Source organism: Euprymna scolopes, chromosome 29, assembly GCF_053919585.1.
Source record: "Euprymna scolopes isolate OS-2025 chromosome 29, ASM5391958v1, whole genome shotgun sequence".
Classification (NCBI taxonomy): domain Eukaryota; kingdom Metazoa; phylum Mollusca; class Cephalopoda; order Sepiida; family Sepiolidae; genus Euprymna; species Euprymna scolopes.
The window spans coordinates 60490462-60507244 of NC_136510.1; the positions used below are offsets into that span (position 1 = coordinate 60490462).

Genomic DNA, 16783 nt, shown 5'->3' on the forward strand with positions numbered 1-16783 from the left:
GCTTAATCGCCATATATATTTTATAACTTACTATATATATATATATATATATATATATATATATATATACTTGCCTTATTGATCCTTCCTAAGATTTCCTTATCGAGGGTTCCGTCGCTCGATATAGTACTGCCAAGATATACAAAGTCATCAACGGTGCCCAGTTTCGTTCCATTTACACAGATGACCGGTTCCTCGTAGCGGCTGTTTGGAGCTGGGGTGAACATTACCTTGGTTTTCTCCGGGCTAATTGTGAGGCCAAAGGCAGTACACGCCCTGGAGAAGCGGTCCATGATGCCCTGCATATCTTCTGCTGTGTGTGCGACGAAGTCTACATCGTCAGCATACAGCAGCTCCCTGACAAGTGAGTGAAATCTTTTCGATCTGGCCCTGAAACGAGTAAGGTTGAATAACTTGCCCGTTGTCCGAAATCGAAAGAGCACTCCCGTTTCACAGTTTCTAAATGCGAACGCGAGTGTTGTTGCGAAATAGATTGAGAACAAGGTTGGAGCTAGAATATCTCCCTGTTTAAGCCCGTTGTCGATGGCAATGCCCTCCGAAACTGTGCCGTTTATCTGGAGACGCGCTTTCATGTTTTCATGCAGTTGTCTGATCATATTTACGAAACCAGGTGGACATCCATGTTTCCCCAATATTATCCACAGGGCAGTTCGGTTTACAGTGTCGAAGGCTTTTTTCAGATCTACAAATACCTGGTATAGAGCTAGCCTTTGTTCTTTGCATTTTTCCTGTATCTGACGGACTGAGAAGATCATGTCCATTGTGCCACGCCCGGGTCTAAACCCACTTTGGGCTTCGGGCAGTACTGAGGGGTAAATATATTCATTTAGTCTGTTTAGTAGGAGTCTGGCAAATACCTTACCGACTACCTCCAACAGACTTATACCCCTGTAGTTCCCACATAGGACTTTTTGTCCTTTTCCCTTATACAGTGGGATTAGTATCGCGTTGATCCAATCTTGGGGTACAGGAGACCCAGACCAGACCTTGGATATCAATCGGTGTACTTCAGCTGTAATTTGATTGCCCCCATATCGGAGAATCTCGACAGGAATGCCGTCCAGCCCCGGCGACTTTCCCGTATTTATCTCGCTAATAGCTTCGCTGATATCATGTTGAGTCGGGTGAACCAGCATCTTTTGTCTGATTTCCTGCTGTGGCAGATTCCTGATGACTTCCTCATCAATAGTTGAGGGGTTGTCGAACAGATCTCTGAAGTGTTCTGTCCAGCGCTTAGGAAGGATCAATAAGGCAAGTAAGGCCTTTGGTAATCTCGAAAAACGAGTGTGGGCAGACAGAGCCCTGACCTTCAAAACAAAGATAAAGGTATATGAGACTTGTGTACTACCTGTCCTCCTATATGCCTCGGAAACATGGACGACATATCGCTGTCATATCAAGGCTCTGGAAAGATTCCACCAGACATGCCTACGCAGGATATTTAATGTCACCAAACAAGCTCTCTTGTCCGATGAAGAGGTGCTCAAGAAGGCGAGCACATTCAGCATAGAGGCTCGAGTCTTTCGAAACCAGACTCGATGGGCGGGTCACGTAGTGGGAATGGAGGATTATAGGATACCTAAGCAATTGTTCTATGGGGAGCTTGAATGTGGCAAACGACCCAATCACAAACCTCGGAAAAGGTACAAAGATGTAGTTAAGGGAAACCTGCGGGCACTTGGCATAGAAATAACAAGGTAGGAAGAGATAGCTGAAGACCGGGAAAGTTGGAGGTGCTACGTCTACGCGGGATGTGAGAATTTTGAGGTTTTGAGAGTTGAGCACGCCACTATAAAGCGAGCCTTACAAAAGCGAGAGGATACAGAGGACTTTGATCTCGACCCCGCGTACTCATGCGGGATATGCGGCAGGGTGTGCCTGTCAAAGGCAGGCCTCAAGAGTCATGGAACTACGCACGCGGGACATGAACTGGGAGCACGGGAGGGAGGGGGGCGGTCACCAACAAGGTTATCCTGCAGAATATGCGGCAAACTGTGCAGGCCGGGTGGGGCTATGTGGAATCATATGCGGACTCACTCACACGCCATCGTATCGTGAGGGTTGGCCGTCTTCTGTAAAGAAGTGGCAGTCACCATATATATATATATATATATATATATATATATATATATATATATATATAACTACTTTATTTGATCACATAAATTAATATACAAAGAAATTATTTTATGCGTAAATTTTCAGTATTTACTTCAATAGTGCTCAATACATAGGTAGAGCTAGGTAGTAAGTTATGAAAATATATATGGCAATTAAGCTACACAGAATATTCCGGGTTTTATTCTCGTGAGAATTCGTCAAGCTTATGCGAAAAGTTGTGATTATCGCCCATTTATATATACGCACATGCTATTGAGTTTTATGAATATGTATGTTTATTGTTTTATTTTTTATTTTCTTTATTTATTTTCTATTGTTATTGTCAATTTCAAAATTATTTTGTATTGCTATCCTAGAGTAAAGTTTATCCTGGGCACACAATTGTTCACTATTTCTCTCCTACAGTTGGGCTTCTTTAAAGAATAGATAGAAAATTTTTCATTTAGGCATAATCTACATGGATCGTCTAGGTCCCTACATGTACTTACTTGTCTTATTATTTTCCATTCGACTATCAGCGAAGGTCCGCTTTCTTTGAGTTCTCAGTATTGATTTGCTAGTGCTGTTTTCATTTTTGTGTTTTTTTTTATTTTTTGTTTTTGAACATACTTTTATGATCATAATACCCGGTTTTGAAATCTGCATAATATTTCTTATTATTCGGGTTTTCTTTTGCAAATATTGTGGCCTGGTAAACTATGCTCTTGGTTAGACATTTAGTTTGAAGTGGGCAAATATGCGAGATCTACAGTTGCATTTATCTTGTTCATTATTAGTATTCTTATTTTTATTTCTATTAGAGTTTTTGTTTGGGTTTGTTTTATAATAATAATAATAAAATTGATAATATAATAATTATTATTATTATTTCTACTAGTTACATTTTTGTCTTTCGTGTTAGTATTATGTTTGTCATGTTGTTCACTTTTTTATTATTTATTTTGTTATTATTGTTTTCATTGCTCTTATTTAATATTTTGTTATTATGTGCTTAAATTATGATCTCTAAATTTTCGCAGCAGTTGTATCATAACTTTAGGTCATTTTTATTGAAGATTTTGTGTAGGAGATTGGATATGGGTAAGTGCTTTTTGATGAGGTCTAGAAACGTTTTGCCAAGTTTTGTTTTTAACATTTGATTGGATGACAGCGTATACCAGATTATATTTCTTTTTCTTTTATTTTTGATTTTATTACAGTTATCGCCGTTTTGTTGCTTATACTTAATATCAATATTTTTGTACCCACTATTTTTAAAGCTGCGTTGTAAATGTTGATTGACCTGTTAAATATGTTTTCATCACTTGAGTTATTGCTGAGTCTTCTTATGATCGAGTTTGTAATGGTATTAAAATCCATTATATTAGTTCAGTATTGTTATTCCAGTGTGATTTAGACATTAATGTGCGAGACAAAACGAAGCAAGAAGGGAAAATATTAATTCTCGCTGATCTGGTACTTCCATGTGGAGAATTTAGATGAGTGATGCGCACGAAGTAATGTTGGTTGTTTTACGTCAGACCGCGATGGAGTCAATGGTGATTACAGCATGTTGGCTCGACTCAACTGTCTGGGTTTGCCACACAGTGCTTTTTTTATAGATAACAGACCAGCTCCCAGTGAAAGCTGTTAGGGAAATATTTTTAAAATTTGCTTTCTTTGAATGCCGATTGGATGAAAAGTCAAGGCCTCTGTCACGTGTGATGTTGTCAACTACGTTGAAGTAAAAAGACAGAATTTTAGTTTTTATGAATGCAAGATTTGTGTAAGTGTATATAATAGATGTACGTGCAGCTGGAATGCTCCTTGCCCAGCCACTCTTAATGTTTGTGGTGAGTCGCTACACATACAAACTAAATTTGAGTGTAATATTTCTTGATCAATTATAATACTTATTAGAATAAAGACATTCATTTACTGATTATATTAAAAAATAGAGTCAGGAACTTACATTATCAGTCATTCTTTTATTACGATTATTCTGTAGCGACTTAATCGTAAAATGGTTCTTACAAATGCTTTAATTGATCACCCTCTTTCTTTTTCTGCTTAGTTTAAATTCGCTTTCTTCCTCACTTTTTAAAGCAATTAAGTTTCACAGAAACGTATGAACTCAAAATATTTTCAAACCCACAAAAATGGTTTCAAGACCCAAACTTAACACGTCTATATGAAAATGGCAAGCCAGTGCAAAGTTAGAAACTCCTATAAAATAGTCAAAAACACACAGAGAGGAGTCTCAACTGATCACACCTTGAACAAAACTCCAGAAAGTTTGCAGAATACCCTCTTCCGGCCTTTTGTCAGATGAAACAAAAAGGACTCAGTTACTTGCATATCAGCCTTCATCAACTCACACACATTAACATGAACAAGATAAACTAATGCACACACATACACAATGCCACGCTGCCAGATACTCTAATGCATATATAATTTACACACGTATACTCACACATTGAGCTATACACCTAACCTAACTTTCTTCAGCAAATACGTGTTTGTATAAATGTCTGGAAATAATTTTTAGATTTTTGTATAAAGAAGTTTTGTATAAAAATGTTTTGCTATAAAATTTAGTTTTTCTCAAATTTGTCATTTACAAAATTCTGTTTATGTTTTAGGTTGCACTTGTTACCTGGTGACCCTTCTATTCTTTCTGTTTCATTTATTTCTATTTTATTATGCATGTATGCATATATCCTTTCATTTTTTTTCCACTACTAAAACACAACTTTTATATCCAATTCATATCAAATGTCAGTGTGATCCTTGGTCATACTCAAAGACATTATTTACATCCAAGATGGCTGTTACCAATGCAGACACCGCACTACAATTTATATAATATAGAATTATGTGAATTCGATTCCTTCTTAGAATGAAGTCACAACTTTTGAGCTGAAATCAATGTAAAGTTTAATAGAGAAATCCAAGATTACATTTACTTAAATAGAACCACTTTACCTTCATATGATGCCCACTTGGAGTCACTTCATCAAATTCTTTTTCCAGTTTAAATCGTAATTTTGTTTTAGTGAATGTTGAAGAATTGATCAATTCCCATTCTCCATTCTCATCTTGCCTAATATCTTCATAAGTTGTTACTTGATTAGCAATTTTCCGAAGAACAATATTCACATCTAAAATGAAACAAAAATGTGCATATAAGTAATCTTTAGTAATATAAACATAAGTAATCTTAAGTTATATAAACATAAGTAATCTTAAGTTATATAAACACAAGTAATCTTAAGTTATATAAACATAAGTAATCTTTAGTTATATAAACACAAGTAATCTTTAGTTATATAAACATAAGTAATCTTTAGTTATATAAACATAAGTAATCTTTAGTTATATAAACATAAGTAATCTTTAGTTATATAAACACAAGTAATCTTAAGTTATATAAACATAAGTAATCTTAAGTTATATAAACATAAGTAATCTTTAGTAATATAAACATAAGTAATCTTAAGTTATATAAACATAAGTAATCTTTAGTTATATAAACATAAGTAATCTTTAGTTATATAAACAAAAGTAATCTTTAGTTATATAAACATAAGTAATCTTTAGTAATATAAACATAAGTAATCTTTAGTAATATAAACACAAGTAATCTTAAGTTATATAAACACAAGTAATCTTAAGTTATATAAACATAAGTAATCTTAAGTTATATAAACACAAGTAATCTTAAGTTATATAAACATAAGTAATCTTAAGTTATATAAACATAAGTAATCTTAAGTTATATAAACACAAGTAATCTTAAGTTATATAAACATAAGTAATCTTAAGTTATATAAACATAAGTAATCTTAAGTTATATAAACACAAGTAATCTTAAGTTATATAAACATAAGTAATCTTAAGTTATATAAACACAAGTAATCTTAAGTTATATAAACACAAGTAATCTTAAGTTATATAAACATAAGTAATCTTAAGTTATATAAACACAAGTAATCTTAAGTTATATAAACATAAGTAATCTTTAGTTATATAAACACAAGTAATCTTTAGTAATATAAACACAAGTAATCTTAAGTTATATAAACACAAGTAATCTTAAGTTATATAAACATAAGTAATCTTAAGTTATATAAACATAAGTAATCTTAAGTTATATAAACATAAGTAATCTTAAGTTATATAAACATAAGTAATCTTTAGTAATATAAACACAAGTAATCTTAAGTTATATAAACACAAGTAATCTTAAGTTATATAAACATAAGTAATCTTAAGTTATATAAACATAAGTAATCTTAAGTTATATAAACATAAGTAATCTTAAGTTATATAAACATAAGTAATCTTTAGTTATATAAACAAAAGTAATCTTAAGTTATATAAACACAAGTAATCGTAAGTTATATAAACACAAGTAATCTTAAGTTATATAAACATAAGTAATCTTAAGTTATATAAACATAAGTAATCTTAAGTTATATAAACATAAGTAATCTTTAGTTATATAAACAAAAGTAATCTTAAGTTATATAAACACAAGTAATCGTAAGTTATATAAACACAAGTAATCTTTAGTAATATAAACACAAGTAATCTTAAGTTATATAAACACAAGTAATCTTAAGTTATATAAACATAAGTAATCTTAAGTTATATAAACATAAGTAATCTTAAGTTATATAAACATAAGTAATCTTTAGTTATATAAACAAAAGTAATCTTAAGTTATATAAACACAAGTAATCTTAAGTTATATAAACACAAGTAATCTTAAGTTATATAAACATAAGTAATCTTAAGTTATATAAACACAAGTAATCGTAAGTTATATAAACATAAGTAATCTTTAGTTATATAAACACAAGTAATCTTTAGTAATATAAACACAAGTAATCTTTAGTTATATAAACATAAGTAATCTTAAGTTATATAAACATAAGTAATCTTAAGTTATATAAACATAAGTAATCTTAAGTTATATAAACATAAGTAATCTTTAGTTATATAAACATAAGTAATCTTAAGTTATATAAACACAAGTAATCTTAAGTTATATAAACACAAGTAATCTTAAGTTATATAAACATAAGTAATCTTAAGTTATATAAACATAAGTAATCTTAAGTTATATAAACATAAGTAATCTTTAGTTATATAAACATAAGTAATCTTTAGTTATATAAACACAAGTAATCTTAAGTTATATAAACACAAGTAATCTTAAGTTATATAAACACAAGTAATCTTAAGTTATATAAACATAAGTAATCTTAAGTTATATAAACATAAGTAATCTTAAGTTATATAAACATAAGTAATCTTTAGTAATATAAACACAAGTAATCTTAAGTTATATAAACACAAGTAATCTTAAGTTATATAAACACAAGTAATCTTAAGTTATATAAACACAAGTAATCTTAAGTTATATAAACATAAGTAATCTTTAGTAATATAAACACAAGTAATCTTAAGTTATATAAACATAAGTAATCGTAAGTTATATAAACATAAGTAATCGTAAGTTATATAAACACAAGTAATCTTTAGTTATATAAACATAAGTAATCGTAAGTTATATAAACATAAGTAATCGTAAGTTATATAAACAAAAGTAATCTTAAGTTATATAAACAAAAGTAAGCTTAAGTAATTTAAACATACATAATCTTCAGTTATGTTACTATAAATAATCTTAAGTTATGTGAAATAAATAATCTTAAGTTATATAAACATAAGTAGTCTTAATTTATATAAACATAAGTAATCTTTAGTTATATAAACATAAGTAATCTTAAGTTTTGTAAACATAAGTACTCTTAAGTTATGTAAACATAAGTAATCGTAAGTTATATAAACATAATAAAACTTAAGTTATATACACATAAGTAATCTTAAGTGATGTTTACATAGGTAATCAAGTTATGTAAGCATAGGAAATCTTAAGTTATATACACATAAGTAATCTTAAGTTAAGTAAACACAAGTAATCTTAAGTTATGTAAACACAAGTAATCTTAAGTTATATAAACATAAGTAATCTTTAGTTATATAAACATGAGTAATCTTAAGTTTTGTAAACATAAGTTAGCTTCAGTTATGTAAACGTAAGTAATCTTAAGTTATGCACACATATGTAATCCTGACTTATGCACAAATAAGTAATTTTAAGTTGTATAAACATAAGTAATTTTAAGTTGTATAAACATAAGTAATCTTTAGTTATATAAACGAAAGTAATCTTAAGTAATGTTAACATAAGTAAACTTAAGTTATATAAACATAAGTTATCTTAAGTTATGTAAAATTAAGTAATCTTTAGTTATATATACATATAAGTAATCTTTAGTTATATATACATAAGTAATGTTAAGTTTTTTAAACATAAGTAATGTTAAGTTTTGTAAACATAAGTAATCTTAAGTTATGTAAACATAATTAATCGTAAGTTATGTAAAATACGTAATCTTTAGTTATATAAACAAAAGTAATCTTAAGTAATGTTAACATAAGTAATCTTAATTTATATAAGCATAAGTAATCTTAAGTTATGTAAAATAAGTAATCTTAAGTTATATAAACATTAGTAATCTGTAGTTATATAAACATAAGTAATCCTTAGTTATATAGATATAAGTATTATAAAGTTATATTAACATAAGTAATCTTCAGTTATATAAACATCAGTAATCTTAAGTTATGTAAAATAAGTAATCTTAAGTGGTATAAACATAAGTAATCTATAGATATATAAGGCCAAACTATTTGCAAAGAACTTTGCAGCTAATTCTACCCTATGCGATGAAAGCCATCAACTCCCCATATTTCCTCTATAACACAGAACATGCTAGGTAACATACAAATATCCATGCGTGAGGTCGCCAAGCTAATCAAGAACCTTGATTCCAGTAAAGCAATTGGTCCTGACGGCATCCCAATTATAGTGTTAAAAAAACTTCAACCAGAACTTGCTCCCATACTTACAAAACTTTTTAAGCGCTGCCTTAAGGAGAAGTGCTTTCCGACTCCCTGGAAGACCTCATCAGTTTGCCCTGTATTTAAGAATTCAGGTGATAAGTCATCTCCCTCTCAGTACAGACCAATAAGCCCCCTGTGTGTCATGAGCAAGTTGCTGGAGTCCATATAAAATAAAGAAGTAGTCAACCACCTCAGCAGAAATAATCTTCTTAGGGACATGCAATATGGTTTCCGTTCTGCCAGATCTACAGCAGATGTGCTAACGGTTATATCTCATAGGATTAGCGAATCTTTCAACAAAGGCTTCCTTTCTAGGGCAATTGCTCTTGACATATCAAAGGCCTTCGATAAGGTATGGCATAAGGGCCTAGTTCACAAGATTTCCAGCTACAGTATAACTGGAAATGTATTCTCAATCATTAAATCATTTCTCTCTGATAGGCTCATAAGAGTAGTGGTTGATGAGCAGAAATCACAGGCCCTCAGTATTAATGCTGGAGACCCTCAGGGGTCAATGCTGGGCCCAACTCTCTTCCTGATCTACATCAATGACCTCCCTAAACACACACTTAAATCATTCGTTGACATCTATGCTGATGACACAACCATCTACGGCAACACATCAAAGGCTGTAAATGACAAAGTTCTCTCTGATTCTCTCTCCTCTGATGTTGAGCGCGTGGTTCAGTGGGGGAAGACGTGGCTGGTTACCTTTAATGCATCTAAAACCAAACTCCTATCCTTACATCATCAACGCTCTGATCCCCATCTGGCATCAATTAGGATGGATGGCTCTCATTTGGGAGAGGCCCCGTGTTTTGACAAGCTTCTGGGTTTGACCTTTACTCCTTATCTGAAATGGAACACATACATCAAGTCTGTTGCCAAGGTCACTGGAAAGATGGTGGGATCCTTCTACCGCTCCAGAAGATATCTCACTGCTGATGCAATTCTCTATCTATATAAAAGCCAAGTACGTCCAAGGATGGAATACTGCTGCCATATCTGGGTAGGAGCTACTAAAAACAGCCTATCCTGCCTTGACAGAGTACAAAATAGACTTCGTAGCTTAGTAGGGGGGTGCCCTTTTCTCTACCCTGCAACCTCTCTCCCACAGAAAAGACGTTGCGAGCCTATCCTTGTTTTATCGTTATTTCCATGGCAGGTGCTCGTCTGAACTCCAATCTCTGGTCCCCCCTCGCCAATCTTTCACAAAAAACACCCGTCTAGCCGAATCCACTGTGAAAAATTTCCCCCACTCTTTATCTGTGCCTAAATCAAAACGTGGATTCCATGAACAAAGCTTCTTTCTTAGAACTGCACGCCTGTGGAACTTTGTTCCGTCTGCCTGCTTCCCACCTGACTACAACTTGAATGTGTTCAAGTCCAACGTTAACAAATTCCTAATGAACCGCCCGCTTAAGTAAACACTTCATCAAATCTCCACACTAACATAATGTACTTGCAATAACCCTTATCCCTGAGTGGCTTCCGGGCCTTGATAAGTGGTGACCACTGTGAAAAAAAAAATATAAATAAATAAAGAATAGCATAAGTAATCTTAAGTTACTTAAACATAAGTAATCTTATATTATATAAACATAAGTAATCTTAAGTTTTATAAACATAAGTAATCTTATGTTATGTAACCATAAGTAATCTTAAGTCATATAAGCATAGGTAATCTTAAGTCATATGAACATAAGTAATCTTAAGTTTTATAAATATAAGTAATCTTAAGTTTTATAAACTTAAGTAATCTTAAGTTTTATAAACATAAGTAATCTTAAGTTATGCACACACAAGTAATCTTTAATTATATAAACAAAAGTAATCTTAAATTATACAAAATAAGTAAATCATGTAAACATAGGTAATCTTAAGTTATGTAAAAATAAGTAATTTTAAGTTATGTAAAAAAAAGTAGTCCTCGGTTATATAAACATAACAAATCTTAATTATGCACACATAAGTAAACTTAAGTTATATAAACGTAAGTAATCTTAATTTATATAAACATAAGTAATCTTAATTTATATAAACATAAGTAATCAAAAGTGATATAAACAAAAATAATCTGAAGTTATGTACACATAAAGTAATAAGTAATCTTAAAATATATAAACATAAGTAATCTTAAAATATATAAACATAAGTAATCTTAAGATATAAATACATGAGTAATCTTTAGTTATATAAGCATAAGGATTCTTAAGTTATATAAACAAAAGTAATCTTAAGTTATGTAAACATAAGTAATCTTTAGTCCTATAAACATAAGTAATCTACAGTTATATAAAAAATAAGTAATCTTAAGTTATGCAAACTTTCCAATCTTGTGTCATATAAACATAAGTAATCTTTAGTTATATATGCATAAGTAATCTCAAGTTATATAAACATAAGCAATCTTAAGTTACATAAAAACAAGTAATCTTAAGTTTTGTAAACATAATTAAGCGTAAGTTATATAAACATAAGTAATCTTAAGTTATATAAACACAAGTAATCTTAGTTATATAAGCACAAGTAATCTTAAGTTATATAAACACAAGTAATCTTAACTTATATAAATATAAGTAATCTTAAGTTATGTAAAATTACTAATCTTCAGTTATATACACATAAGTAATCATAAGTTTTGTAAACATAATTAATCATAAGTTATGTAAACATAAGTAATCTTAAGTTATATAAACATAAGTTATATTAAGTTATATAAACATAAGTAATCTTTAGTTAAGTAAAATTACTAATCCTAAGTTATATAAACAAAAGTAATCTAAAATTATGTAAAAATAAGTAATCTTTGGTTATATAAACATAAGTAATCTTAGGTTATATAAACGTAAGTAATCTAAAATTATGTAAAAATAAGTAATCTTTGGTTATATAAACATAAGTCAACTTAAGTTATATAAACATAAGTAATCTTAAGTTATATAAACATTAGTAATCTGTAGTTATATAACCATAAGTAATCTTAAGTTATATTAACATAAGTAATCTTCAGTTATATAAACATCAGTAATCTTAAGTTATGTAAAATAAGTAATCTTAAGTGGTATAAACATATGTAATCTTAAGTTATATAAACATAAATAACCTTAAGTTATATAAACATAAGTAATCAAAAGTTATATAAGCATAAGTAATCTCAAGTCATATAAGCATAAGTAATCTTAAGTCATATAAACATAAGTAATCTTAAGTTTTATAAACATAAGTAATCTTAAGTTATGCACACATAAGTAATCTTTAATTATATAAACATAAGTAATCTTAAGTTATGCACACATAATAATCTTTAGTTATATAAACATAAGTAATCTTAAGTTATATAAGCATAAGTAATCTTAAGTTATGCACACATAAATAATCTGAAGTTATATAAACATAAGTAATCTTAAGTTATATAAACATAAGTAACCTTAAGTTATATAAACATAAGTAATCTTAAGTTATGCACACATAAATAATCTTTAGTTATATAAACATAAGTAATCTTAAGTTATATAAACGTAAGTAATCTTAAGTTATGCACACATAATAATCTAAAGTTATATAAACATAAGTAATATTTAGTTATATAAACATGAGTAATCTTAAGTTATATAAACATAAGTATTTAGTTATATAAACATAAGTAATCTTAAGTTATGCACACATAATAATCTGAAGTTATATAAACATGAGTAATCTTAAGTTATGCACACATAATAATCTAAAGTTATATAAACATGAGTAATCTGAAGTTATATAAACATAAGTAATCTGAAGTTATATAAACATAAATAATCTGAAGTTATATAAACATAAGTAATATTTAGTTATATAAACATGAGTAATCTTAAGTTATATAAACATAAGTAATCTTAAGTTATGCACACATAAATAATCTGAAGTTATATAAACATAAGTAATCTTAAGTTATATAAACATGAGTAACTTTAAGTTATATAAACATAAGTAATCTTAAGTTATGCACACATAAGTAATCTTTAGTTATATAAACATAAGTAATCTTAAGTTATGCACACATAATAATCTGAAGATATATAAACATGAGTAATCTTAAGTTATGCACACATAATAATCTGAAGTTATATAAACATAAGTAATATTTAGTTATATAAACATAAGTAATCTTAAGTTATATAAACATAAGTAATCTTAAGTTATGCACACATAAGTAATCTTTAGTTATATAAACATAAGTAATCTTAAGTTATACACACATAAATAATCTGAAGTTATATAAACATAAGTAATCTGAAGTTATATAAACATAAGTAATCTGAAGTTATATAAACATAAATAATCTTAAGTTATATAAACATAAGTAATCTTAAGTTATGTAAACATAATAATCTGAAGTTATATAAACATAAGTAATCTTTAGTTATATAAACATAAGTAATCTTAAGTTATGCAGACATAAATAATCTGAAGTTATATAAACATAGATAATCTTAAGTTATATAAACATAAGTAATCTTAAGTTATGCACACATAATAATCTGAAGTTATATAAACATAAGTAATCTTAAGTTATATAGATATAAGTAATCTTAAGTTATGCACACATAAATAATCTGAAGTTATATAAACATGAGTAATCTTAAATTATGCACACATAAATAATCTGAAGTTATATAAACATAAGTAATCTTAAGTTATATAAACATAAGTAATCTTAAGTTATATAAACATCAGTAATCTTAAGTTATGCACACATAAATAATCTGAAGTTATATAAACATGAGTAATCTTAAGTTATATAGACATAAGTAATCTTAAGTTATATAAACGTAAGTAATCTTAAGTTATGCACACATAATAATCTGAAGTTATATAAACATAAGTAATCTTAAGTTATGCACACATAAATAATCTTAAGTTATATAAACATGAGTAATCTTAAGTTATGCACACATAAATAATCTAAAGTTATATAAACATAAGTAATATTTAGTTATATAAACATGAGTAATCTTAAGTTATATAAACACAAGTAATCTTAGTTATATAAGCACAAGTAATCTTAAGTTATATAAACACAAGTAATCTTAAGTTATATAAATATAAGTAATCTTAAGTTATGTAAAATTACTAATCTTCAGTTATATACACATAAGTAATCATAAGTTTTGTAAACATAATTAATCATAAGTTATGTAAACATAAGTAATCTTCAGTTATATAAACGAAAGTAATCTTAAGTTATATAAACATAAGTTATATTAAGTTATATAAACATAAGTAATCTTTAGTTAAGTAAAATTACTAATCCTAAGTTATATAAACAAAAGTAATCTAAAATTATGTAAAAATAAGTAATCTTTGGTTATATAAACATAAGTAATCTTAGGTTATATAAACGTAAGTAATCTAAAATTATGTAAAAATAAGTAATCTTTGGTTATATAAACATAAGTCATCTTAAGTTATATAAACATTAGTAATCTGTAGTTATATAACCATAAGTAATCTTAAGTTATATTAACATCAGTAATCTTCAGTTATATAAACATCAGTAATCTTAAGTTATGTAAAATAAGTAATCTTAAGTGGTATAAACATATGTAATCTTAAGTTATATAAACATAAATAACCTTAAGTTATATAAACATAAGTAATCAAAAGTTATATAAGCATAAGTAATCTCAAGTCATATAAGCATAAGTAATCTTAAGTCATATAAACATAAGTAATCTTAAGTTTTATAAACATAAGTAATCTTAAGTTATATAAACATAAGTAATCTTAAGTTATGCACACATAAGTAATCTTTAATTATATAAACATAAGTAATCTTAAGTTATGCACACATAATAATCTGAAGTTATATAAACATAAGTAATCTTAAGTTATATAAACATAAGTAATCTTAAGTTATGCACACATAAATAATCTGAAGTTATATAAACATAAGTAATCTTAAGTTATATAAACATAAGTAACCTTAAGTTATATAAACATAAGTAATCTTAAGTTATACACACATAAATAATCTTTAGTTATATAAACATAAGTAATCTTAAGTTATATAAACGTAAGTAATCTTAAGTTATGCACACATAATAATCTAAAGTTATATAAACATAAGTAATATTTAGTTATATAAACATGAGTAATCTTAAGTTATATAAACATAAGTATTTAGTTATATAAACATAAGTAATCTTAAGTTATGCACACATAAATAATCTGAAGTTATATAAACATGAGTAATCTTAAGTTATGCACACATAAATAATCTGAAGTTATATAAACATAAGTAATATTTAGTTATATAAACATGAGTAATCTTAAGTTATATAAACATAAGTAATCTTAAGTTATGCACACATAAATAATCTGAAGTTATATAAACATAAGTAATCTTAAGTTATATAAACATGAGTAACTTTAAGTGATATAAACATAAGTAATCTTAAGTTATGCACACATAAGTAATCTTTAGTTATATAAACATAAGTAATCTTAAGTTATGCACACATAATAATCTGAAGATATATAAACATGAGTAATCTTAAGTTATGCACACATAATAATCTGAAGTTATATAAACATAAGTAATATTTAGTTATATAAACATAAGTAATCTTAAGTTATATAAACATAAGTAATCTTAAGTTATGCACACATAAGTAATCTTAAGTTATATAAACATAAGTAATCTTAAGTTATGCACACATAAATAATCTGAAGTTATATAAACATAAGTAATCTTTAGTTATATAAACATAAGTAATCTTAAGTTATGCACACATAAATAATCTGAAGTTATATAAACATAAGTAATCTGAAGTTATATAAACATAAATAATCTTAAGTTATATAAACATGAGTAATCTTAAGTTATGCAAACATAATAATCTGAAGTTATATAAACATAAGTAATCTTTAGTTATATAAACATAAGTAATCTTAAGTTATGCACACATAAATAATCTTAAGTTATATAAACATAAGTAATCTTAAGTTATGCACACATAATAATCTGAAGTTATATAAACATAAGTAATCTTAAGTTATATAGATATAAGTAATCTTAAGTTATGCACACATAAATAATCTGAAGTTATATAAACACGAGTAATATTAAATTATGCACACATAAATAATCTGAAGTTATATAAACATAAGTAATCTTAAGTTATATAAACATAAGTAATCTTAAGTTATATAAACATCAGTAATCTTAAGTTATGCACACATAAATAATCTGAAGTTATATAAACATGAGTAATCTTAAGTTATATAGACATAATAATCTTAAGTTATATAAACGTAAGTAATCTTAAGTTATGCACACATAATAATCTGAAGTTATATAAACATAAGTAATCTTAAGTTATGCACACATAAATAATCTGAAGTTATATAAACATGAGTAATCTTAAGTTATGCACACATAAATAATCTGAAGTTATATAAACATAAGTAATCTTAAGTTATATAAACATAAGTAATCTTAAGTTGTATAAACATAAGTAATCTTTAGTTATATAAACATAAGTAATCTTAAGTTATGCATACATAAATAATCTAAAGTTATATAAACATAAATAATCTGAAGTTATATAAACATAAGTAATCTTTAGTTATATAAACATAAGTAATCTTAAGTTATGCACACATAATAATCTGAAGATATATAAACATAAGTAATCTT

General features: G+C 27.4%; 2 protein-coding genes across 3 annotated transcripts in view; one reads left to right on the forward strand and one right to left on the reverse strand.

Moving 5' to 3' along the window:
- LOC145252660 (uncharacterized) overlaps window positions 1–16783 on the forward strand; it is a 684850-nt gene that overhangs the window by 307959 nt on the left and 360108 nt on the right. The window lies entirely within an intron of this gene.
- LOC145252661 (fatty acid-binding protein homolog 6-like) overlaps window positions 1–16783 on the reverse strand; it is a 175998-nt gene that overhangs the window by 17342 nt on the left and 141873 nt on the right. Inside the window, exon 3 of the mRNA XM_080112434.1 lies at window positions 5110–5285. Coding sequence (XP_079968560.1) covers window positions 5110–5285 — 176 coding nt within the window. The remainder of the gene's footprint in view (window positions 1–5109; window positions 5286–16783) is intronic.